The sequence below is a fragment of the Enhydra lutris genome, unplaced genomic scaffold, assembly GCF_002288905.1.
Source record: "Enhydra lutris kenyoni isolate GAN:26980312 unplaced genomic scaffold, ASM228890v2 scaffoldscaffold57, whole genome shotgun sequence".
Classification (NCBI taxonomy): Eukaryota; Metazoa; Chordata; class Mammalia; order Carnivora; family Mustelidae; genus Enhydra; species Enhydra lutris.
In genome coordinates, this window is record NW_019154141.1 from 8,909,718 (window position 1) to 8,937,451 (window position 27,734).

At 37.8% G+C, this 27,734-nt stretch overlaps 1 protein-coding gene across 2 annotated transcripts in view; it reads right to left on the minus strand.

Moving 5' to 3' along the window:
• The window catches only part of LOC111158180 (tetratricopeptide repeat, ankyrin repeat and coiled-coil containing 2), a 364,770-nt gene that overhangs the window by 82,427 nt on the left and 254,609 nt on the right, over window positions 1-27,734 (minus strand). For both annotated transcript variants that reach the window (XM_022520087.1, XM_022520086.1), the window contains exons 9-10: window positions 8,984-9,265; window positions 4,771-4,904 (exon numbers count right to left, since the gene is read on the minus strand). In XM_022520087.1, the coding sequence (XP_022375795.1) occupies window positions 4,771-4,904; window positions 8,984-9,265 (416 nt within the window). The remainder of the gene's footprint in view (window positions 1-4,770; window positions 4,905-8,983; window positions 9,266-27,734) is intronic.

The window sequence follows — 27,734 nt, forward strand, 5'->3', positions numbered from 1 at the left end:
TCTCCTCCCCACCTAACATTATGACCTGAAAATACCAATTATAATTACTGATGTACAAGAACTGGCACTAAGAACTTTGTCTATCAAATCAAGAGGTTTTTCACAGACACTTTTAATTCACATATATTAGCTTACTTCATCAAAATGCTAATTGATTTGAAAATCTCACTGAAAAGGCTTCTGCTTACTGGCCTGTTATAGTGATAAGTAAGATTGCTGGCTTCTGCTCTATGCTTCCAAGAACAAACTTATATACTTAAAATGTAACACATGGCACAATTACTGGGATATTTAGGTGCCATTTCTTATACAACATTCACTATAAACTTAAAACTATCCTATCTCTAGCACAAACACGTGCATTTCTATTTTGCTTAAGGAAAAAGTAATCATGAAATTTAAAATATATTCCTTGAGTAAGTGTAAATAATCACTAATTTTCTACTTACAATATTTAACATTTTCCAAATCTTGAACATCAACATCAATTTTAATTTAAAGGGCCATTTCTTATATAAGGTTTAATATAAATTTGAAGATATCCCATCTTTAGGCACAAAAAAGATTTATTTACATTTTGCTTAAGATAGACACGAAATCATGTACTTGAAAATGAGATTACTTCTTAAGTGTAGTCACTAATTTCCTACTAACAATATGTAACATTTTCCAAATATTGAACATAAACTTGATGAAAGAGAGACTAAGAAGTGACAATGTGGGGAGATGTAATTCCTGGAGCTCTTTTCAGCACTCATCACGATCTGACATATTACGTTTGTTTATTGGCTTTCTCCCACCGCAAGAACGTGGGCTACAAAACAGCAGGGACTGTGTCTGTTTTGTTCACTGCCTTAACTTTAGTCTTGTATTCTATGCATTCAAAACATCCATTCTAAATGAGTAAGTTGATGATGATGATGATGATGATGGAAGCTCTTCAGCATTCAATGTACTTCCAAAGTGATATTTATTCTGATTCTTCTAAAGAAGTGGGAGCTAGTTTATACAAAATATTTAGAAAAAAGCAGATGTCTTTTAAAGTTGCAGAGTTGAGGGAATGAATATGAGGGAAATCTGAGACTGTTTTCAGAAGCCCACTGATAAGTAGGGACGGTTAAAAATGTACTTGGGGGAAATACGCTGCTTTGAGTTCTGGGCTGGACTGGATTTCTATGAAGAAATTAGAACCTTATGATACTACAGATGACTCCCTGTTCCTCCTTACTAATTAACTATGACAAGAGATTTCTCTGAATATTGGAAACAAACACTTTAAAACTCTTGTTCATCTCTTGAAAATCCTCAAAAATAAAACTCCACCTATAGGGATCTCTATCTATAATCTCAGATTATAATATATAAGGTTGGAAAGTAGATGCACAATTCATAAATGACTCAACACATAGAAGAAGGTGAAACAAATGCCCGCTGGAGGTAATGACAACAGGACTAGGCCAGATTATCTGTAAAACCTCAGAAAAGCACAGGAGTTAAAAGCACCAGGTATTGTGGAAGATGGGGGGTGAGGAAGGGAACTGAAAATACAGAAATTATTTGAAGTTTATATAAGGGGCAGCTGGATCTCCAGATAGCCACACCCACCTTGCCCAGCCAGGTGACTACCTTCCCCAACAGCCACAGGAAGGAGAATTATATTCATTAGAGAAACAAAACCAGGGCAAATAGACTTAGGGCTGGTAGACATAGAAAAGGTAAGGGTCAAGGGTAGGAATGAAAACGATGTAGGGACTTAAGTAAGTCTGCATACTGAATGGTGAAACTCTAACTCTTCTCTTGCCAACTCTAGATATATACCCAGGATGTATATCCTCCAGGAAAGAGACCGGTGGAATTTTTTGCTAAAGAAGAACAGCACAAGGAAAAAATTTTATGAACACTGACTTTTGGGTGTTTCCAATAAAGGCTGGTGGGCTGTGTTACTGCTGTATAGTTAAGCTCTCTATAAGCTTCCAATCAGTTTTCTAGTGCCTAAGTACTAAGGAAGAGATAAGAGAAAATACTGCATCTATAAAACAAGAACAGAATGCTGTGAAAAAGAAGGGAACAACTAGGGCCAAAAAAGAGTTATTGGAAATTAAAACTATGATAGCCAATCCTTGTGAAAGGATTAGAAGACAGTGTTGTGAAAAATCTCTTAAACCAAAAAACAAAATAGAAAAATAAAAGTAGAATACAGAAAAGAAAGCTTAAGAAAACTAGAGTATCAGATTAAGGAATATATATTTTTTAAAAGATTTTTTTATTTATTTATTTGACACAGAGAGAGAAAGATCACAAGTAGGCAGGCAGAAAGAGAGGGGGAAGTAGGCTCCCCGCTGAGCAGAGAGCCTGATTTGGGGGTCGATCCCAGGACCCTGGGATCAGGACCTGAGCCGAAGGCAGAGGATTAACCCACTGAGCCACTCAGGCACCCCCAAGGAATATAATTTTTGATTAAAAAGAGTTGTAGAAGGAGAAAACAGAGCAGATGGTGTGATAAAATTATCAACAAGTAGTACAAAAACACTTCCCAGAATCAAAGAACATCTCCAGGGCTTACGAGGTACCAAAAGAATAAATGGAAAAAAGGCCCAAGGAGAATGGTGATTAAAAAAATAAGATCCTGGGATGCCTGGGTGGCTCAGTTGGTTAAGCAGCTGCCTTCGGCTCAGGTCATGATCCCAGCGTCCTGGGATCGAGTCCCACATCGGGCTCCTTGTTCTGTGGGGAGCCTGCTTCTCCCTCTGCCTCTGCCTGCCACTCTGTCTGCCTGTGCTCGCTCTCTCTCTCTCTGACAAATAAATAAATAAAATCTTAAAAAAAAAAAATAAGATCCTAAAAGTTTCTGGAGAGAAAAAATGGTATAAAGAATTAAGTATAAGGGACGCCTGGGTGGCTCAGTCAGTAAAGTTTCTGCCTGCGGCTCAGGTCATGGTCTCAGGGTCCTGGGATTGAGTCTAGCATCGGGCTCCTTGCTTAGCAGGGAACCTGCTTCTCCTTTTGCCTGCTGCTCCCCCTGCTTATGCTTGCTTGCTGTCTCTAATAAATAAATAAATAAATAAATAAATAAATAAATAAATATCTTTAATAAAAAAAAAGAATTAGGAATAAAAATATCATTTAATAACAAAATTATTGGGGGCTCCTAGGTGGCTCAGTAGGTTAAGCCTCTCCCTTTGGCTTAGGTCCTGGTCTCAGGGTCCTGGGATCTAGCCCCGCATGTGGGGTCTCTGCTCAGTGGGGAGCCTGTATTCCCCCTCTCTCTGCCTGCCTCTCTGCCTACTTGTAATGTCCCTTTCTGTCAAATAAATAAATAAATAAATCTTTAAAAAAGAAAAAGGCTACTGTTTAAAAAAAAATAACAAAATTATTAGAAGCTCAAGTCAATGGAGCAATGCCTTCAAAATTCTGAGGGGAAATAATTTTTAACCTAGAATTACATTACGTCAAATAAATAGTAATGTATGAGAATGGAATAATGATGCTTTTAGAAACATTAAATTTTAAAAACTTACCTCTCGTGCACTATTTCATAGTGCAGTGGCTACTGGCGGATGTGCTCCACCAAAATGAGAAATAAAATCAAGAAAGAAGATGATGACATGGGATCAAACACAGAAGAAAAGTAATGGGAATTTCCAGAGTAAGAGCTAGGTGGTAAGCCTCAAGAGCATCCTAGGTCCAGGCTGAGTTTGATGGAAGGCTCTAAGCTCTCAGGGGAAATGTAACTGATGCGGAAAATTGTACTGAGAGGCATTTTACAAAGCTATTAAGGATTATGGATTATAGCTATAGATTTGAAAAAGAAAGCAAATTTTACTTTATTTTTAAAATTTTTTTTAAATAAGCTACACACCCAACATGGGGCTTGAAGTCACACCCCTGAGATCAAGAGTCACATGGTCCCATGCTCTACCAACTGAGCCAGCCAGGTGCCCCCTGCCAAGAATAAGCAAAATATAAAAAGAGGCATTTCATAACCTTAGGAAAAGCAAAATTGCTCAAGAAGGAAATGTTACCCTTGGTTCCACAATGAAACATATGTGCACAGTACTAATACTGAAAATACTATAAGGTGGATTCAAACAAAAATCATGATGTAATGGTACAGAGATGATGGAGGGAGGAAGGAAAGTTAAAGATCTAAAATTCTCATCATCCATAAGAAGCAGCAAGAGATAACGCATAAAACTGATGAAAAAAAATTATAGCAGTATAAGAATATTATTTAGAAACAGAGGAGGTAAAGATCAGAAGAACAGCCTCAGGGGTTGAAAGTGGCTACCTTTGGGGTGAAGAGGGGAAAAGAATTGCTGGTTTCTATTGTAAGTCTTTGAGCATTAACTGATTTTTGAAAATCAAGCAGACATTACTTAGATTAAAAAATAGAAGTTTAAAACCCAAACATATAAAAAAATATTATGAACGGCATAGTATAGCAGGAAGAGTTTTGAAATAGGAATGAAAATAAACTACTGAGTGCTTATACTGTGATTTGGGTAAATCATATAACTTCTTTGAGTCTCAACTTCCTTATCTATTCATTATGGGACTCTGGTTATTTCTGAGGGCCTTTCAAACAATAAGGCTTTCATTCTATAATGACAACATATTTTTCTAGGAACAGCATAGAAAGAGAAACTCTTCTCTATGGTCTCATGGTACAGCTGTACACATTTCTGTCCACTTTCCCAAGGGTCCCCCTACCTTTGCCCCTTGAGGTCAAAATGGAACTGGCACGCCCGCACCCTGAAAACCCTATTGTACCTGCGAGGCTAGTCTCCGCATAGCCTCCTCCTGCCGCCTGCGCATCTCTGGGGTTCCTGGGCAGCTTCCACTGGGGATGGATGAGTGGGCTGAAGGTGGCTGTGTGAGTGGCAGCTCTCTGTTGGCATCCACATCTGGATTAAAAAGATGAGATGTTTGCATGAGATATTCATAAAACCCTGAGTTAAAGGAAGACTGGTTAAATTCCGTTTGTTCTATGATCCAGCAATTCTACTCCAAGAGAAATAAAAACTTAGGTCCACAGAAAAACTTGTACACAACTGTTGAAAGAAGCAAGATTCATAACAGCACAAAAGTGAAAACAACCCAAATGTCCACCAACTGACGAACGGTTAAAATATGGAATATGGAATATCTATACAATGGAATATTACGCTCACTTGAAGAAGCCAGTTAGTTACAAAAGACCATCTACTGTATGATTCTCTCTACATGAAATTCACAGAGTAGAGAAATCCACATAGACAAAAAGTAAACTGGTGGTTATATAGGGGTGAAGGCAGGGAGTTAGGGGGAGAATGGAGATTGACCACTAATGGGTGTTTCTTTTAGGGGGAGACAAGAATGTTCTGATATTAGATGATGCTGATTGCTGTACAACTCTGTGAATATACCAAAAAGCACTGAGTTGAACAATTTAAATGGGTGAATTGTGTGGTAAGTGAATTGTGGCTTAATAAAGCCATTTTTAAAAAATCTCACTTGTTCATGTTATTTAGAAAATGTCTTATCTCCTACTAGAAATTATAGACTGTATATTTATATGGATACAGATCACAATATAAAAATGGGTACCCAAATCAGGAGACTGGTGATGGTTACTAGCCATGGAAAAGGAGGAGGAATAGGGGAATGTAGTCCTCATTTAACTCCCACCAGCAGGACTGAATTAAGACTTCTTCCACCCAGTTGGGAGAGTAAAATCTCTGGTCACTGGAGCCGAGTTCAGAATAACTGTAGGAGGACAGGAGTGGGAGGCAGCAGTGGAAAAAGACTGAAAATGTGTGAACTGAGGTAAAGCTCTGTGACTGTCACTGTATCATTTCTTTTGTTCACTCCTTCTCCCCACCCCATTCCCCTTTATCCGGTATTTGATTTTGTGGGCGATTACCCTGTGGCCTGAATACCCTGTCTTCTAGCTACTGCTTTTGGGAGATGCCTTCCTTTTCGTCAGGAGTGGCTTTACTCTCTGCCTGGTACTCAGAGAACAGGAGAATAAGTTCAGAGGTAGGCAGTCAATGTGCACAGGAAACGGGCAAAACAGTCACTGTTTCCAAAGTGAACAGACCAGGGAGGGTAGGGGTCACTTACTTAACAGCTCTCTGGGGGCCTGGCAGCTGTTGGCAAATGGCAAATCCAAACAATACCTACACTGAGACTTTTAGTGACAGGAAAAGATAGTCCTGTATTAGACAGAGCTTCCCTAACTACTGTACTGACTATACTTGTAGTTAACGTAATAGAACCTAAATTACACAACGGCTCTATTTTTACAAAATGTTTTTGTGCTTTGTGTGTCTGTGCTGGGGAGGTGGGTGGGTGATGACGGTGGTGGTGGAGACTGACGGGGGAGTGAGGTGTGGGTGGAAAGCAGGATGACAGGCTAGTGCCTGCCTTGACAGTTTTTCTGTACCTTCCCAGGAAAATGACAAGGAGGGGGCGGGCTGGGGGCTGAGTGTCTGTGGGGGAAGGACGGAGCCAGGCAGCGCAGGGCTGCAGGCTGAGTGGCTCCCATCTTTCACAGTGATGCTGAGCAGCGTGGAGGAGGCAGGGGCGGAAGGAAGAAGGCAGATGATGCAGAGATGGGAGCTGGGAGCTCCAACGATTTTCTACCGTGTTTTCGTTATTTCTACAACTCTATCATTGGTATCGCTGATGGGGGGTTAGGAAAGCCATCAGGAATTCAAATAAACCTATTCAAGCTTGATGTAAATTAAACTCTGTGAAAAAATTAAGCCATCTCTCCATACAGACATCATTCTTATTCATTAATGAAAGAAATTCTGCTGTTGCCAGTAAAGCTCCCAGCGCCAGCTTACATAATAACAGATTAATGTGAAAAAACAGCTCGCACACTTTATCAGTCACTTATTCTTGACCCTTCTTAAGGGCTAGTGGCTCTGGGAAGGCGGCAGAGGTAGGATGTAGTTTGGACTTGGGCAGAAAACAACAGAAGTTATTTTGTACAAGGCAACTGCTGGTTCTGTGTGATTCTGATAAATACATAACACATATTCTATCTCCTCTGACACCATCTTCAAGTTTTGAAAGTTAACTATCAGGGCAAATCTACAGTCACAACATATGGACATTTATCTCAAGAATGGCAGCGTCCTGCTATTTTTAGAGTATCTCTGGAGATAAAAGGCAGTGGATGTCAGAGAATAACTTAATGAACCACCTCTAAAGAACCTCTGCTTTGGGAAGCACATGGGCTATGTTCTGTTAACCTTTGTTCTCCCAGGTACCTTTCTCAGAAAGCAGCTCTTTTGCCCTTGGGATTTATTCTGTCCTGCAGGATCCTACCATTCTGTTATCTGCAACACTCATACACAGAGGAGTCAGAGAGACTATTAGCTATCTGGTTTTCTTCCTAACACACTCAAAGAGTTAACCTCTTGGATTACTCAGATAAGATGTAGTCTGGTGTGATATTTAAGTATTCAAAGGAAAATACTGGAATAGGTTGGAAAGTTAATTTCAACTACTTTTCAAGAAGATATGTTTTTAGAATCACAGAATTTTAACACAGGAACAAATCTTAAAGATCACTTCCTCATTTTACAGATGAGAAAACAGGTTTAAAAAACTCAATTAGAATTCTCAAGTTACAAAGTATGTGTAGTCACTTGAGTGTTGGGGCTCAAACTCTGGGTTCTTGGCTCCCATGACACAATGCCAATCTACCTAAGAAAAACTTCCTAGAGAAATTAAGCATGCTACTGCTTGTGAGAAGGAATACTTCCATACCAATTTTTATCATACCCTGGTAAACAGGGACTCTCAATTCAATGAGTTTTCTCTGTAGACACGAGTTCTTCTCCATGTGAGATATCCATTAAGTTAGCCAGAGGTAATCTGCCTACTGAACGAAAGGGGCTGCTAATTAATTTCAATAGGAAACCAGAATGTCTGGAGGATGTGAAGTGAGTTCGTATTAAGCTTCCAGCATGCGCTAGACTCGGTAACTACTATGATCTCAAACCATTTCTACTGGCTGCTGTCTGAAAATTTGTGGTGAGCTAGATTATTGATTTGGAATAGCAGAGCAATAGTTTCTGGTTTTATTCTCCTATAACTAATAGAAACCAGGTAGACTGGTTATACATACACGTTATATAGGAAGAACATCTATTTATTTCCTTTCTGCAGATGAGTTCCTCCAATAAGGAGAGGCAGGACAGCAAAGCAGATAAGACACTGGGCTCTGACACAGACTGCTTAGGCTCAAATTCTTGTTTCACCATTTATTGGCTTTGAAACTTCTGAGGTCTACTTAACCTCTTTGAGCCTCAGATCACTGCTCTGTGACATGAAGATAACAGAACTACCTTACTGAGTTGATAAGAGGATTGGGTGAATTAATATTGGTTAAGATCTTAGAGAGTGCCTGGTACTAAGGACCACATGAGTATTTTAAAAATAAACAAGATCCTGGTGGTGATCGTTGAGCTGTGCCCTCTCTGTGATGAAAGAAGTGCGAATATATATGAGATCTCAGCATCTTTTCACAAGGAAGCAGGAGAAATCCTTCAAGGACACAATGAAGTTCAAGCCCAAGCAGCGCAGTACCGACATCAAGAGCAAGGAAACGGAGGCTGCAGACAGACTGTGCCCGCTCGGAATGAAAAGACCTGGGCCCCGGCAGAGCAGCAGCTGACGGTGATGGGTGCGAGTGGCTCTTACAGGCAAGGCTGGAGTCGGTGTCCAAAGGACAGGCTAGCCAGAATGCCAGAAGGGAAGAGTCATAAATTTATTCCCAGAGAAAGGTTTTCTCAGTCACACTTAGGTGACTGCTAGATATGTGGGTTAAATATAAACCGAGTATTACATTCTTTCTCTCAACTCTGAATTAATGGTCCTCTTGAGCAAGTCAGGTTTCGCAGATCAGAAAATGAAAGGGTGTAAGGCTTAATACATCAGAAAAACTTTCAGCAACGAAGCAGGGAGTTCTTTAAAAAGGAATACGTACGTTTGGGGGAGGCATGTGGGCTGTCTGAGGCAATCTGTCTCATCCGTGTTCCATGGCAGCTGAGGGCCACCAGTCTGGAGATGATGGCAGTTTTGCCGAACCCAATGTTTCCCACAATCACTACTCCTTGGTTGACGCTGGCATTTGAACTCTGAAGTTGAGCATCTATTTCGTGGAAAACCCAATCCCGGCCAACAAACACTGACTCGGTAGTGATGCTGGGCACTTCAAAGAGCAGAGGCTTCAGGGAGATATCTGGAGGCCTATAAGGTGCAAAGTGAACTGGAAGGAACAATAAGAGAACACACAACTTAGGCCAAATTGTCATCATTGAAAGAAATACAGAAGCAGAGCCGCATGATTTAGGAGACTATCAGTTCCAGTACAATGGCATCCTGGGTTATTCAGCAAATAATACAACTCAACTTCGCTTCTATGCAGATGAGCAACAGCAGGTGAACTAGTCATTTGATACTCTAGTTGGCACAAAACAAACACAATTAAAATGCCAATGATTTACCGAACAGTGAGAAAGACAGGGTGATATTCAAAATTATTAAATAGTGGGGAGGGCCCAGCACCAGCACTCAGAATGGATGCCGAAGTAGTACAGAAGCAGGGTCCAGGCTTCCTTCTCTGCCTGGCGATAACCTTTTAGCTGTTGGATTGTGGGGAGATAGGGGTGGGAGCTCCTGGGGGAGAGTCCAGGCTATGGCAGAGCATCCAGATGTCTTACAGCATCAGCTTTTTACCTCTAAAAGCTCTGCTAGTTTAAAAAGTCTTCAACATGTTTAGCAGTCAAGGAAGCAGAAATGAAACTTTGACCTCAGGTCTCTGCTCCTCTACTACTTGTATTCATGCCAATTAAAAAAACAAAACAAAACAAAACAAAACAAAACAAAAAAAACAAACCAACAAAGAGTTTTGGCTTATATACACCATGGGGACCTGGTACTGCTTTTCTCATTTCTGTGCTTCTGCAGTTGTGGGAGGTGCTAAGAGCCAAGCATAGGCTCTACTTTCAGTAGCTTTCTAATAATGCATAATAGATGTGACTTGGTTTCAAAGATCAACCTTTTAACTTTATTGATGGTGGAAAGAAGTCTTGTCTATGACCTCTCTTACCTAGGTTAAATGCCTTCCTAACTATTCAGAGAATAGCTCTAAGAAGTATCATTTTCTCTGTCTGGAACCAGATTGTTGTTGCTGCTGTCGTTTTCAGTAAGCTCTATGCCCAGCGTGGGGCTTGAACTCATAACCCCGAGATCAAGAGTCACATGCTCTACCAACTTAGCCAGCCAGGTGCTCCAGGAACCAGGTATTTTATGTTCGTACCTTTAACACTGTAGCACAGTGCTTTGACAAAAAGCAGGTACTCAATAAATGCTTACTGAAATAATTAATGAAGAATAAGGTATTATATTCTAAGCCCATTTTTATATTTTGGAGGATAAAGCCCAAGGGAAGGGAATGAGGACAGGAGAAAGAGGGAAATGAATTTATTTTTATTGCTTATGTTATTCTAGAACATACTTAAGCCACCTATATATCATTAAATGGGATCTAGAGATGGCAGCTTGAGAAAATCTACTCATAAGCAAGCATACATGTACATACTCATTAAAAACTCTCTGAAAGCTATTAGAATAACTGAGCATTAAAAAAATGCTAACAACTCCAAAGATAGTGCAAATAATTAAAAATATAAAGCCAAACTCTAAAGTGAGAAGAAAATAATTTTCCTCTAACAATTTTAAAATGTTCCAAATTTTCACTAAAAAGGAAAAAAAAAAAGGCTGTGGAGATTCAGCTATATAATTGCTTATAATTTCCTGATTCTCATTTCTTTAACAAAACTTACTTTTCTAAAACCCATAACTAAAAACATAAAATAATAAAATCTATAACAACAGGATAATATAACACTATATGTTAACTGGACTTAAAATAAAAATTTAAAAAATCCATAATCATAATTACAGAATTCAGTGAACAATTTGACTATAACTTGCTAAATATATTCTCTTTAATGCTACTGACTTGTAGCTCATACCCTATTTTACCTTTCTTAAACATTACTTTATTGAGCTATACTTTACAGATCATTAAATTCACCCTTTTAAAGTATACAGTTCAGGGGTTTTCAGTACAGCTGACCCCTGAACTACGTGGGGGATAGAGGAGGTGATGCCCCATGGAGTTGAAAATCCATGTGTAACACCTGACTCCCCAAAAACTTTACTAATAGCCTATCTGACTGAAACCCTTAGTGGTAGTCAACTTTGTATGTCATACATGCTATACACTATATTCTTACAATACAGTAAGCTAGAGAAAAGAAAATGTTAGTAAGAAAATCATAAGAGAAAATACCTGTATGGTACAGTCTGTAAAAAATCCACATATGAGTCAACCAGCACAGTTCAAATCTGTGTTGGTTGAGGCTCAACTATATATTCAAGAAGTTGTGCAACCATCACTATTTAATTCCTGAACATTTTTATCATCCCCCAAAGAAAACTCTACACCCATTAGCTGTTACTCCCCAGTTCCCCTTCCTCCTAGACCCTGATAACCAGACTTCCCATCTTTACAGATTTACCTATTCTGGACATACATGATAGATGCTATTGTGTAATATGTGGTCTTTTGTGTCTGGCTCATTTAGCATGTTTTTGAGGTTCATTCATATTGAAGCATGTATCAGTACTTCATTCTTTTTATAGTTGAGTAGTATTCCATTATATGGATATATCACATTTTGTTTATCAATTTATCTGATAAACATCTGATTTGTTCCCACTTTTTGGCTATTATGAATTATGCTGGTATAAACATTCATGTACAAGTTTTTGTGTACATATGTTTTCAGTTATCTTGGGTATATATCTAGGAGTGGTATTGCTGAGTCATCTGGAAACTCTATGTTTAACTTTTTGAGAAACTGCCAAACTGTTCTATTTTCCTTTTTGCTATTTTTTAGAGAAGTAATACATATTCACTATAGAAAACTTAGGAAAAGCAGATAAACAAGATAATAATTGTACTCCCAGTAGCCAGAGAGAAACACTACTCACATATACTCTGAATTTTTTTCTGTACCATAAATACTTAATCTAAAAACCCAAAATGGGATCATACTGTTTTATAATCTCCTTTTTAAATTTTTCACTTAGCAATTCCAGAATTCTGAAAAGGTTGATTCTGTCAGACTTGCCTAATGGCTGCTTCAGTGGTGAGACTGATTCTTGGAGCTCCTTACTCTACCATTTTCCATGTCACTTGATAGTAGGTGACTGCTATCCACTTGGGGCTTCCTGGGTACCTGAGTTTGGTTGGTGGGTACCCAGACAGACACAATGAGATTGGGATGAGCAGTGCTAGGACTCCCCGGGAGGAAGGAGAAAATAGATCAGTTGGCTTGTGATGAGTCTAATGAGGCCTAGTGAGACCTAAAGTTACATAGCAGGTTTCAGAACTAGAAACAAAACCCAATTCTCACTCAAAAATCCAGGTTTTTTTCCCCCTACTATATTATGTTGCAACTGTTCTACAGGATGTGACTTTCAAATGTGAAAGTGACATGAATGATCCCACTGATGACCAGGACTGATTAGGCTTAGCTGATGGACTACATGGTCTTCCTCCTTCACTTCTCTTGTGCTTCCCTTTAGGAACTGCATGCTTGGCCAGAAATGACCTTTCCACAGAGGTAAGAGCTACAGAAACTCTCATATGATTTCTACACTAACTGACTTATTTCTTCAGGTCCAAGGTTACTTTATATTTTGTATCAAAGGGGCTTTCGTGAATATGACCAATGCTAATTTATAATATGGAATTAAGTATAGACTCAATTTAAATGCTTAAGTTTTTGAGAAAAATTTCTGAACTTGTTCTCATGTTGACGTAATCTCCCATCATATTTTATTCTACTGAGAAAGCTTTGACATTTTAAAAAGTTATTTAAAAAATTTTCTAAAAACGTAATCAATTCACAAAAGCCTCAAGGGAAGAACAGACAAAATTAGCCCAGTACCATATGGTAAAACAACTGTAGGCGCCAAGAACAGCCTAGAAACAATTTCTGTACTTCAGAACCTAAGGCTTTTGTCAGCTCAGTATGATAAAAGAAAGCCCTGCTTCCTATGTACCAACAATATATTTAGGGCATACGAACAAGAAAGCACTTTGGTCTGCATTGTGGGACATGGAGGTAATGGATGTTCTCTGTGGAGTTCATATTCCTAAATAAATGTTTGTTTGGGATATCAGCTGGCTTCGGAGAGATTTTCTAAGGCAGAAACACTGAAATAATCCATGAGAAATCACCACTGCAACTACAGCTGAGCTAAGGGAAAAACGATGAGTTAATCCATACCATTTAGTAGCAGATGTGGCTTTCTTACCCCTGGCACTCAAGAGTTGGCAGTCTCAGCTCAGCAAAGACAATCAATCCCACCTGTCTCAAAGCTTTCTGATAAAGTATACTGGGGTGTCTGCGTGGCTCAGTTGGTTAAGCATCGGACTCTTGGTTTCCGGCTCAGGTCTTGATCTCGTGGGTTATGAGATTGAGCCTCACATCAGGCTCTGCGCTCAGAGGGGAGTCTGCTTAAAGATTCTCTCCCTCTGCCTCCACCCTGACTTGAGGGTAAGCTCTCTCTCTCCCTCTCTCTTAAATAAATAAATAAATCTTCCTTTTTTTAAAAGCATACAGATACCTGTAATTTACTTCAAAATTCATAAAAAAATGATGGGTGGGTAAACAGATGGACAGACGGATAGACTGGTGATAAAACAAAATAGCAAATGTTCATGATATAATCAAAGTGGTGGGTATGTAAATGTTAACTGTAAGATTCTTTCCTTTCTGGCATATCTGAAAATTTTCCTAATAAAATGTTAAAGGGAAAAAAAAAACCCCACCATGGAAAAGAATCACATTTCAATAGGGCACACAAATAAGATAAGCTTAAGGAAAGTAGTTTTAAAAAGGATTTAATAATCACTCCAGACTCAGATCGGTGTGGGCATCTCCTCAATGTAAATAAGGCTTGGAGCAGATGAATGAGTTCTCTCTAGGAAACAGCCTCTGTGAGACCATCAATATACCTAGGCTTACGGAGAAAACAGATCTTTCTTTAACTAAGGCAAAGCATAAACATTCAAAAACAACAACACTAACGTGCATTAAGGCTAAGAGATCAGCCTGCCCAAATGCAAATATGAACGGCTGCAGTAAGGGGAAAAGGGGAAGGGGAAGTGGCAAAGGAGCTCTAAGTGGATTTAGACTAAAGCGTATTTACTCATGGAAAACAATCATGAATCATCTCGAAAGCAGTCAGTCACAGGACTGGCAGAAGAAAGGGTGTGTGTAATACAGCCAAGGTCTGGTGCAAACAGGAGCAGAGATGTGTTTCCTCACATTCTTCTACAATGACTGTAAAGTCTAGCCTGGAAGTACCTCTATTCCTCAGAACAAAAGATAATTTCAGGCTCATTCTCAGGGCTCATGACATGCATGCCAAAGCAGAGAAAAAACACATGTGCTGCAGACACAACCTGATACCACATCAGCACCAAACCTCTGTCAAAAAACACACTTATTTTTTTTCTTAACAATTGTTTAATCCAGGGCAGGAGTTGATTTGTCTACTGAGTTTCTAGAAGGTTCACTCTCCTGTTTACAGGATCAAATCTCTTTAGGGTCTGTTGTTTATTCCTGCTGCTCTGGAGAGGACTACAGTAGGCAGCTATTTCTATACCAGGAAATGAGTTTCTGAAGAATGTAAAGCAATTTGAAGCAGGTCTTAAAAGACAATCTAAAGATAACAGTCTGAGAAATGTTCATTCCAGAAAACTTCTGTTTAAAAAAAGAAAAAAAAAAAACCTGTTAAATAAAGTGGAATCACTTTCGGGGTCAATAAGGAAACATAGCAGAGTAGGAAAACTATGGACTCAGAGCCAGGATCCCTTAGTTTGTATCCTGTCTCTGTTACTTACTGGTGGAGTGGCCTCAGGATAATTACTTAGGTTCAGAATATCTCGTCTTCCTCATTTTAAAAATAGGGATAACAAAGACACCTGAGGATTAGATGAGTTAAAAGATGTGATGGGCCTAGGACAGTGTCTGATGGTTACGTGTTGCACTAGCGACATCATCAAGCCAAAGAGACATCCAGAGTAACTGTAATCACCCCCCTCCCACATACACTTATTTAAAACAAAACTTAGCAAAAAGGATATTGAGAACACAATGAGTCTCTTCAAGCTCTCGTTCCTCTGAGGCTTCTGACTTATCTCCCTTCTTTTCCCTACCCAACATTTTGAAAGAGCCCTGCTTGCTCTCTTCACTTCTGCAGCAATCATGCACTCTAGCCTGGCCTCCTCCTGTATTATTCAACAGCATATCTGCTCAAACTATTTGCTTAGAGTCACTACAAACTTTCTAATTGTTAAGTGTGATGATTTCTTTTTCCAGTCTTTATGCTTCTTTTTTTTCCCCCAGTCTTTATGCTTCTTAACCACTCCTCAGTATTTAACACTTTTAACTAACCCCCACTTTTGGAAATACATTCCCTTCTTGGGCTTCACATGGTAACACTTTCTTCTAGTTCTTTTTTTATCCTCTCCTCCTGATGTGTCTTTAATGATTCCTCCTCTTCTGCCCATCCCTAAGATACTGCCAATACTTGGTTCTATATTTCATCTTTTTCTTCTTCATGATCTCCCCGGATAATCTCAAAGGAATAGACTAACAGCATTCACAACTATCTAAGTGGTGATGGTTTGTATTTCTATTCCTCATTATCAAACTCCTAACAGCATCTCCAACAACTCAAGAGTTATCTGCTTGGATTTCTAATAAAAACCTCAAACTTGTTTAAAAGTAAAGTTACTGACTCACGCACCTCAATCTATTCTTTCTCTTCTATTTATTATCTCAGTTAATGAAATTATCACCAATCCGCCTGGTCTTTCCAGACAGAAACTGACACTCATCAGGATTTCTTTTTCCTTAATATTTGTATCTAATTTGTCACAAGTCCTATTAATAATTCTTGAGAAAAGAGGTGCCTGAGTGGCTCAACTGGTTGAGTGTCTGACTCTTGGTTTCAGCTCCGGTCATGATCTCAGAGTCGTGAGATGGAGCCCCACGTCAGACTCCATGCTCAGCAGGGAGTCTGCCTGAGATTCTCTCCCTCTCCCTCTGTCCCTCCCCCTGCTCATGCTCTCTCTCTCTCTAAAATAAATGAGTAAATCTTTAAAAAAATTATTCGTGAGGACTATCTCTCAGATATAATTCCTTTTTTCTTTCCTACTCCACTGCTACTAGTGGTATAACCTTGGGGGAGCTACTGATCACTCTAAGTCTCAATTTTGTCATCTGTAAATTGGGGTACTAGGAATATCTATTGCCTTATGCTGAGAAAATGTATATTAAAGTTCTTAGCCCAGACCCTTAACCCTCAATGAATGGCAGCCATATAGTTTAGGTTCTCAACATCTCTTGCTTTTACTATGTACTTAAATAGGTTCTTGTTCCTTTTGTATATAGCTACCAAATCAATCTATCTATCCATCTATCTACCACGGTCATGTCAACCTCTACACTCTACCCTCACATGTCATCAAATCGCCCTACCACAGTCATCTAACCTATTAAGTTATTAACTTAATTAGCTTACTAACTACCACAGTTCTTGTCATAGGGTAGGTATATTCAATAACATTTAATAAATGAATTTGTGAATGCAAAGAGTTAATATGGATTTTTCTTCCCCAGCTACAGGAAAATATAGTACCATACACTTCACTTTGGTAGAGCAGGAGAGCTCAAGGAAGATAGTTAAAGGATGCAAATTCAGGTCTTTGAAAAATCATTGCTCTTACTGTAATAATAAAAAGAAATGAATTCATTTGTTTGGCGCCTTTCAGGGATACATTCCTGTATAAAGGCAACTGTCAGAAACAAGTGGGCCATTAAGTAACAAGATAGAGAGAAAAAATGTTATTTTCCAAGCTCTGTGCATATCACAAGCAAGGCCTAGATGTTACCTAAGTACCAACAATCAAAGAATACTATTGCTACAGGAAGATAGGGGAAGGGAGAAAATGATGTCTTAGAGCTATTGTCCACAGAGGACAAGGATAAATATTTCTAAAGACAGTTCTTATTTTCTTTTAGAAAAGTTACTGAAAAGGCTGGATCCACATGACTCCATTTAGTAACTGAGGTCTTGCTAATCCTACATGTGAGATTTATTCTTGTGCAACAAATGACCATATTTAATTTTTCATCATTATATGTACAATATGTAGTTTAGTTCACAGAGAACCCAAGTCTAATTCTATTTTTTTTTTTTTTTTTTGAGAGAAAGAGAGAGAGAGAGAACAAGCAAGAGGAGAGGGGCAGATGGAGAGAGAGAGAATCTTAAGCGGGTTCCATACTCAGTGTGGAACCCCACACGGGGCTTGATCTCATGACCCTGAGATCATGAGCTGAGCTGAAATCAAGAGTCAGACACTTAACTGACTGAGCACCCAAGGTGCCCTTAAGCCAGTCATTTTCTAATGAGAGATGGGTTTATGCTTTGGTCCACTTCACGTATAATTTTCTTTTTAAAAATATGACATGAATTTCTACTTTTGTCCAAGATGGAGTAACAAGGACTCTATTTACCCTCCTACCTAAGAGATTCCCCAAACAAACAAACAAACAAACCTCTAGACTAAGTATATAAAACAATGGTTTTCAAGACATTAGAAATAAGCAATGAAAAATAAGGATCCCTGAGAGATGGAAAACAACAGGCATATCCTATGCCCACTTACTGCCTTCAGAGAATTTTCAGGCCATAATGTAGGAGGGAAAACCCAGTCAGATTCTGGCAGACTCCCTGAGTTGAGGAGATGGAACTGAGAATCCAGGAAGACTAAGGCAGCAACTGTTCAAAGGACAGAGGTCCTGAGAAGATGAACACTGAACAGAAATAAATAAGATCTGTGGAAAGTAGAGTACTAATTGGCACATGTATGTAAAAAAACTGCCCAAGACCAGGAGATGACCTATCCAAGATGATTAGATGGAGGAGGGCCTGAATAGTGCCTATTACCAGTAGCCAGGATAGAAAACCTCACATATGACCTCAGCTCAGGTCATGATCCCAGGGTCCTGGGACAGAGCCCCATGTCAGGCTCCCTGCTCTGTGGGGAGCCTGCTTCTCCCTCTCCCTCTGCCTGCTGCTCCCCCTGTTTGTGTTCCTTCTCTCTTTGTCAAACAAATAAATAAAAAATCTTAAAAAAATAATAGCTATAAAATTTCTTAAATTTGACGGAAACTATAAATTCAAAGATCCAAGGAGCTCAATGAACCCCAAGTAAAAGAAATATGAAAAAAACCAAACCAAGGCACATCATAATCAAACTATTCAAAACCAGAGATAAATAGAAAATCTTAAAAGCAGCCACAGATAAAAAAAGATATGAAGTACAGAGGAACAAAGATAAAGATGACAGCAGATTTCTTGTCAGAAACAATGGAACTGAAAAGACAGTGGACCTACAGCTTTATATTAACGGAAAAAAAAAAAACCTGTCAACCTAAAATTATAAACCCAGTGAAAATTTAAATTTATCTTTCAAAAGTAATGGTGAAATAAAGACTTTTTTAGACATTTAAGAACTGAAAAAATTAATCACCAGCAGATCCACAATACAAAAAAAAATGTAAAAAAAAAAAAAACTGCAGGCAGAAGAAAAATGTAGAAATATGGATTAACACAACAAAATGAAGAACATCAGAAATGAGAACTACATAGGTTAATATGTAAGATTTTTGTTGACTTTACAACAAATGGTGTTGGAACAACTGGATAAGTGTATCCAAAAAAAACCCCCAACAAAACCCCAAAAAACTACTTTCATACATATCATGTACCATACATAAAAATTAAAATCGATCATAGACTTAAATGTAAAATCTGAAACTGTAAAACTTCTAGAAAAATATATAGAAGATATTTGTGACCTTCGGTTAGTCAAAAAAATCTTTGACACAACACCAAAGGAATGATCCAACAAGGCAAAAATTCATAAATTGGATTTCTAAAAACTTTGGTTCTTCAAAAGATACTGTTAAGGGAATGAAAATACAAGCCATAATATGGGAAAAAATATTTGCAAAGCATATATCTGATAAAGAACTTGTAACCAAACTATATGACAAACTCTCAGAACTCAGTAACAAGAAACAACCCAATAAAAACTGAATAAAACATATGTACAGATGCTTCTTCACCAAAGAAAATATTCTACAGCAAATCAGCATACAAGATCATCAGATAAGCACAATGTTGTACAGATATCTAGAACTTTTTCATCTTGTAGGACTGAAACTTCACCCATTGAACAGCAACTCGTTTTCCCTTCCCTCCAGAGCCTAGCATACACCATTCTACTCTGTGCTTTGAGGAGTGTGGCTACTTCAGATACCTTCTGTGAGTGAAATCCTGTGGTATTTGTCCTTCTATGAGTGGTTTATTTAATTTAGCACAATTATCATCAAAGTTAATCCATCTTTTATCATATAACAATTTCCTTCTTTTTTTAAGGCTGAATAACATTCTATTGTATGTACATGGCACATTTTCTTTATCCATTCATCCATCAATGGATATTTAGGTTCCTTCCACCTCTTCACCACTGTGAATAATGCTGCAATGAAAAAAAGGTGGGGGAATATCTCTTTTGAGATCTCAATTTCAATTCTTTTGGATATATACCCCAGAAGTGGGATTGCTGGATCATATGGTAGTTTTATTTTTAATTTTTTGAGGAACCACCATGCTGTTTTCCACAGTGGCTGCACCATTTTGCATTCCTAACAACAGTGCACAAGGATTTCAATTTTTCTGTGTCCTTGTTATTTTCTTTGTGTATGTGTGTGTCTTCTAATGGTCATTCTTATAGCTGTGAGGTCATTGTGGTTTTCATTTGCATTTCCCTGATGATTAGTGATGTTGAGCATCTTTTCAAATACCTGTTGGCCGTCTCTGTTTGCTTTGGAGAAATGTTTACTCAAGTCCTTTGCCCATTTTTATTTATTTTATCTTATTTTTAAGTAGGTTCTATGTTGGGCATGGAGCTCAATGCAGGCCTTGAATTCATGATCCTGAGATCAAGATCTGAGCTGAGATCAAGAATCAAATGCTTAACTGACTGAGCCACCCAGGCACTTTGCCTGTTTTTAAAATTGGGTTATTAAGTTTTTCTGCTATTGAGTTATAGGACTTCCTTATGTATTTTGGTTATTAACCCCTTATCAATTATATGGTTTGCAAGTACTTTCTCTTAGTCCACAGGCTACTTTTTTACTCTCTTTTTAAGTACTTTAAAATATAAATGCAAAAGTAATTTCTTTCCATTGTAATTCCTTTATTTATGAGTTCTAGATACGTTTCACATTACAATTTAACTTCTCCCCCCTTATCTTTAATTTAATACATGTTTATTCATCTATTTCTTCTTTCTTAATTATTATACTTGTCTTCCATGTTATGATTCAGTAACTCAGTTAAAAACAACTGAGTTGGGGGACCTGGGTGGCTCAGTTAGTTTAGCGTCTCACTCTTGGTTTTGGCTCAGGTCATGATCTCAGGGGTAGTGGTATAGAGTCCCATGTCAAGCTTCTTGCTCAGTGTGGAGTCAAGCTTGTCCCTCTCCCTCTGCTCCTCCCCCCGCTTGCACTCTCTCTTTAAAATACATAAATAAAATCTTAGAAGAAAAATAAAAAAGATAAAAACAACTGAGTTGCTATCAGTGACTCCATGTGGAAAAGGGGCTTACTCAACTAGCATGGAAGTGATTTAAGACTTTGTTTTTGAATGAATGAATAAAATTCATTAAGCATGGCCTAGGCAGGTTTCTCAAACATTATCTAGTATATCTGCTCCTTTAGTTCTTGTCCACCACAGGTTCTGTTTCATGGTCCATCCAGCAGTATCCATTTTAAGGAATATTATTTAGCTTAAGTATCAACAAAGTAAATTTTTAAAGGTATTAACAAACCATAACCTGTCTTCTCCAAAACCACTTTTTTATTTTTCTGATTTCTGGACCAGAAAAGGATGATAGTAATGATAACTATAAGACAGAGAAATGACATTATCTGAGCTGCATTTTAGAAGGACTAATCTGGCAAGCCAGGCATTAGCTTGATTCAAACTTGGAAAGACCAGAGGAGGGAGACAAACTAATTAGCAGTATTGACAAGGGAGAACATGGGAGAAACTGGGAGAGTAGAATCCTCAGGGTGTCCTAAGTGACTGGATGTGGGAGATAAAGAAGACAGTGATTCAAAGCTGACTTCAAGAGTTAAAACTGAGGTGACAGAAAAATTGGGGCACTATTAATAGAAATAGGGAAGTAGGAGCTAGTTCGGGCTAAATAATCACAGCAGTGCCCTGTTTGATCAGAGTTGCCAAAAGGAAAGTCATCGGCAGTTAGTGTTGATATGCAGCTCTCTTTCCCATACCTAAAGCCCCAGAATCCCGATTATCTATAATTAGCCACTGTATTGGTACATTATTACAATCCTCACTGCTTTTTATATTATACTGTCTATAACATTGTATAATATGGTGGTTAAGAGCACAGGCTCTGGAGTTGGCCAGATACGAAGTGAATCCTGGCACTGCCAATGACTAGACATGTAACCTTAAGCAAGTTATTTAACCTCTCCAAATCCCAGTTTCCTAATTACCACTGCTTAGATCAAAGAGTTGTGAGGATTAAAAAAGAACACATTTAAAGCTCTTAGCACTGTGACTACAAAGAATAAGAACTCCAATAAAAGCAAGCTATCATTTTTATATCTGTCTAAAAGTGTCCCATGCTCAACATTTGTCTTAGAGTTTTAAAAAGTCTATTGTATTCTATTAATGTGAGGGTAACAAAGGGAAGAGGCTTATTTTACTCTGAAAAATTATGCTTTGAGTCCTCAAATAACTGTATATTAAATTTCAGCTTTCTGACATTGGTCTTATAGGAAAACATTTGTTGAGAAAAATTTGGAGTCATTGCTGAGTGGAATTTTCAGGAAGGGATTTTCCCTTTGGAAAATAGTAAGGGAAATAAGGAAAGCCAAACTCTCTCAAATGTTGTCAATTTTTACGTTTCCTCATGTTAAATATCTCAAAATGTAGGGAAAATATAAAAACAGTAAAGCTTCTAAAATGTGAAACATTTGATAAAATAATTATATAACCATGTCAACAGTTTTATGCTACTAAATTGTTGGCCTTGAATGTGAGATATGAGACATATTTTTACTGGAGCATCAAAACTGGTTAATTACTTGAAATTTAAGATTAAACTTTTTTTTTTTTTTTTAAATGTAGGCTCCATGAGCCCCAATGTGGGGTTTGAACTCACACCTCTGGGATCAAGATCTGAGCCAAAATGAAGAGTCAGACACTCAAATGACTGAGCCCCTAAGATGAGACATTTAATCCAGGCACCCGTAAGATTAAACATTTTTAAGTGAATTTTCAGTGATGAAACAGCTATAGTTTTACAAAGGAAATTTTCCATTTTTATATTTTATCATACTTGCGGAGTAATTCCATTAAAAAACTTAAAAAAAAATTTCATTTGAGAGAGAGAGAGAGGGAGTGAGCAAGAGAGGCAGTGTGAGCAGGGGGAAGGGTGGAGTCAGAGGGACAAGCAGGCTCTGAGCAGGGAGCCAGACATGGGGCTCAATCCCAGGACCCTGAGATCATGACCTGTGATCATGACCTGAGCCGAAAGCAGACACTTAGCCAACTGAGCCACCCAGGCACCCCAACATAAAAGAACTTCTATATACAAGAGTGGAAAGGTTAAATCATTTTACAGAACCAAAAAATGTTTTGCAAATGGTTACCTAAGTAAATTTACTGGCAATATGATTACTTAATAAGATTTAGTCGCTTTTGGAGAAAATAATGATAGATTAACTGGGAAGCTGATTCTTTAAATCTCATTTAGATCAAAACATCAAAACGTCCTAATGGTTACTTAATTTTCCTTTATTGCACTTAAGGCATTTAAAAGTATTTTCAGTGATTTATTCTTGCAGAATTAGATATCATGATTAGAATCTCTTTCATGTTACTCCATGGGCTTTCTTTAAGCAGTGTGTTATTTAATGCAAGGGGTCAATATGTGCCTATTAGAAGACCCTGTGTTTTATAGATGTGTTTTATAGTCTCTTCTCTTTCTCAAAGGTTATTTCTCCCTTGTGGGTCATGCAGGGAAACTCTGTTGTATATTAGCTACTGTTTGGATTCTTAAACTTTAAGATAAAATTTAGTAAACAAGGCTGGGTTACATAAAAACCAGATCAGTCTGAGCTCCTTTAACAAGTAATGATCTGCTTTAAAAAATCATATCCAGACTACTACGAAAAGCATAAACTAGTTTCTAGCAGACATTCAAAGACATTCAGTTTGAATACTGCATTTTCAGATTTTAAGGTACGTTCCAAAAGAGCTGACTGGGGTGCAAGGATCAACTTCATACAATTAAAGATTACAATCTATTTATCTATTTATCTATACAGATTATATGTATACATATCTATAATATATTACTATCTATTTATCTATAGGCAGTATGTACATGCAATCTTACTTGTGAATTTTAAAGGAAACCTAATCTTGTAAAAATAGAGCAGTGAACAGTGAGAGAGAAGACAATGATGGAAATATTCTCCTGTAACTGTAAGAGCCAGCCAGGTCATGATCAAGATGACTAAGAACCTCAGGGGTGTGTGACTCAGTGGGCTAATGCAAGAGTATTAGCTTCATGACATGCATCTTAGTCATCTTCATAATGAATTCATTGTTTTGGAAAAGGGACTCACAAATATTGTGATGCATTGATTTTATTTGATGAAAATTCAACATTTTGCTTTGACAAAGTGACATTAACCATGGCAGGGTCAATTTCATATAAATTCTGCCAGTGAGTCAGATTATCATTTGCACATATGCCCTCCCCCCTAGTATCTACTAAGGTAGCTGTGAACTAAAGCCAATGCCTGTGAATGGTCACTGAGTAATGGGATTTAGTAAAAGTCCTAGGGAAACCAACATATATTGGGAAATAAATTTTAATTAGGTTTGTAATCTCTTCAATCAGAACAGTGTTAGAATATTATCATTAATAATTTATTGTTATTTACCCCAAGTAGCTACTCTGGGAAATCAGTATGCTATAATTTGTTTTGTGTATTTTAATTCCCCCTTATTCCCTCTACGTTTTCCATCGTAAGATTTATTACATTTATCCATAAAAAACCAACAACCTCTGCCTTCCTTTGCCTAGACAGCAAACTTGGTTTCTGTCTTTCTCTGTGGAAGAAGAGAGTCCATTAAGATGGTCAGAAAGAATGAGAGTTTTCAGGTAGGTTATTCCTAGCCTAACTTCACATTAACACAATGGTGATTAAACTTTTAAAAATGGACTCCAAAATAATGTTTAAAACTTAAATTAAAAACTTTAATAATGTTTCAAATTAATATCTATCAAAGACTTTAGGCTTTGAGATTAGAAAAGGCATTCATGGTTGGCTAGCCAGCAATCTACTCTGCACTCCTAGTACACAGTCTTCTGTAACTGTTTTACCATGAGAGCTCAGGCTCTTGGATGGCTGACAGCTAGGAATCTACTAACTTGCTGCAATGGGATCCTGGACAGTGCACTTATGTGACCTTCTCCCCATTGTTGGGCTGGGTCTCTGGAAACATCAATTTTGGTAGAACGGTTGTTCAAAACAGCTGCCTTGAGAAGTTTTAAAAAAAAGAGAGAGAGACTTTTTACTAATGAAGCAAATGTAGATTTAAAAAAAAAATTCTTTCTATTGCTTTTCTTTATTCTGTATTTTATCTGTGCTCTTTTTTTCCCCTTGCAAATGTTAGTGTTACTACCTTACTTAAGATCCAAATTCTAGCTCAGATATTACCCAGCAACTTCTGCTTCAGTGGTTAAAACACTACCATTATGATCAAACAACTGTAGTTACTATTAAGGCAACTATTAAGTGAACTATGCCTGCGGTCTTTTTTTTTTTTTTTTTTTTTTTAATTCAAATAAACATTTATTGCACAGGTACTCTGGCAACTGTTTTAAGTGTTGGATTTCAGGCAGAAGGATCAGCACTCAATGAAAGAGCCATTCTGCAACAACTCTTATCTGTAAGGTTTTCAGTCACTGTATTTAAATAACACAACTAAAGAACACAAAGGCTGGCTCTTTTAACACAAAGTTAGCATAATAAATGCTAGTGATAAAATGATTAAAGAATTATACAGATAGCTTAGAATTCCAGAATGAAGGTATCTCATCTAAGTGAACTCAGGACAAATATTCAAAAAGTACTTCTACACAGATCTCGAAGAAGAGTAGAGCCTATCAGCTACAAGAAGCCCTGCTAGCGTGGAAATATGAAAAGATGTGAAAACCTTAGGTAGACAAAGACAGATACCACATGATTTCACTTATATACAGAATCTAAAAAACAAATGAACAAAACAGACTCTAAAATACAGAGAACAAACTGATGTCTGCCATAGGGGAGGTGGGTAGGGTACAAACTTCCAGTCATAAAATAAGTAAGTCACAGAGAGAGAAGTACGGCTCTATCCTTGTACTCTTAAACAATGTTTATGAATGACTTTTTTTTTTTTAAGATTTTATTTATTTATTTGACAGACAGAGATCACAAGTAGGCAGAGAGGCAAGCAGAGAGAGAGGGGGAGGCAGGCTCCCTGCTGAGCAGATGCGGGGCTTGATCCCAGGACTCTGGGATCATGACCTGAGCCCAAGGCAGGGGCTTTAATCCACTGAGCCACCCAGGTGCCCCTATGAATGACTTTTAAACAATTCTAAAACTATACTTTTTTCGTATTTCTGTAAATAGACTTTATGGTCCTTAAAGATGTAAAGGCACTTATCTCCAACTGCTAAACCAATGGTTCTTAAAGTGTGATCTGGAGGCCCCAGGGAGTTTTTTTTTTTTTTTTTTTAAGATTTTATTTATTTATTTGTCAGAGTGAGCACAGGCAGACAGAGTGGCAGGCAGAGGCAGATGGAGAAGCAGGCTCCGGCTGAGGAAGGAGCCCAATGTGGGACTCGATCCCAGGACGCTGGGATCATGACCTGAGCTGAAGGCAGCGGCTTAACCAACTGAGCCACCCAGGCGTTCCCCCCCCAGGGAGTTTTTAAGACACTTTCAGGGGGTCCACAAAATCATAATTATTTAATACTCAGAGGTTACTTGTCTTTTTCCATGTTCATTCTCTCACAAATGTATGGTAGAATTTTCCAGAGCTTATGTGATATTAACAAATAATGGGTCTACTATTGTTTTTGAAAAATGAACATATACTTTAACACTTTCTCAGTTTTAACTTCTAATATGGCAAATATCAATAAATATAACTCACATAAACACAAGCTTTTAAGGTCCTCAGTAATTTTTTTAAGTGTATAAAAGGGTGCTGATACCAAAAAGTTCGAGAACCACCACTCTAAACAGAATAATGCAAGAATGTCTGTATGAAGTACAGCCCAAAAAGTATTTGCTACCCACCTGTTTAGACATATCCTCAAAAGAGATTATTTCAGATAATCTCCATGCTGGGAATCAGTCAAGTAAATTCAGTAGCCAGCGGATACTCTACAGTATATCTGACCATTAACTTCCTTCTCTGAAGATCCAGAGTCATTTAAAACCCATCACTTGTGATAATTGTGATAGAAAAACTATTTCACTATTTCATAGGACTTGTTTGAGTAATATTTTAAAGTATAGCACAATCTATCTCTAGTGTAGAAAGATTTATCTTAGATACCACAAAAGGTTTCAATCACATTATTTATTGTTTTTCCGGGGTAAAGTTGTCTTATTTCAACCACAGCCAGAAGAAAAATATGTAAGACCAAAATATGACTGAAATTTGTATGTCTCTTTAAATAAAACAGAAACCATGATGTGACATGTTTTCTAAAATTATGCCAGGAAAACAATATGATACTGTTTCTACGATGAAGTACAATGTTTGGGTATAACAAGCACAAATTACAAAGGCTTGCCAAGCAGGTCTACAGAAACACAATGGAAGTCAATCCAAGTTTGCTTTCCTTTCTTGTTAATGTGTTTTAAGTCATCTCAGGAGACAAAGAGTTCATCTGTAAATAGTAATTAAGATAACATGTTGGTTTTTGAGGGAAGATTAGTATGCTAATTTAGAAGGCAAAATATTTCTTAGTAAACACCCAGTCTCTTATGGATTAAAGTACTCAGCGGAATGGCATGTTCTAACCCTTTGGACTGCTGAACAAAAAGCTCTTGAAAGAACAACTTTAAGAAACTAAAACACTCCTATCACAGCACCTTTATCAATGGAAAAACTGCATCTTCAAGTAGTAATGTAAACAGTAAATTGAGACACTATCTGTAAGAATATAAAATTCGTTTTGTTAGGAATGCATTATTCAGGCAGAGAGCTCTCTGAAGATTTAGGCATGCTTTGAAAATCTTTGGTTTTACTGAACGCTGAGGCTGAAGCTCAGGGCAATAGCAAAGCTTTTTGTTGTTTTCTGGATATACGTGCTATCTGTGTCTAAATATCAAGCTCACTAGAATGCATCTGTCAAAATCTTACTACATCTTTACCTACCAGAGCAGATACACACCATCAAGTAC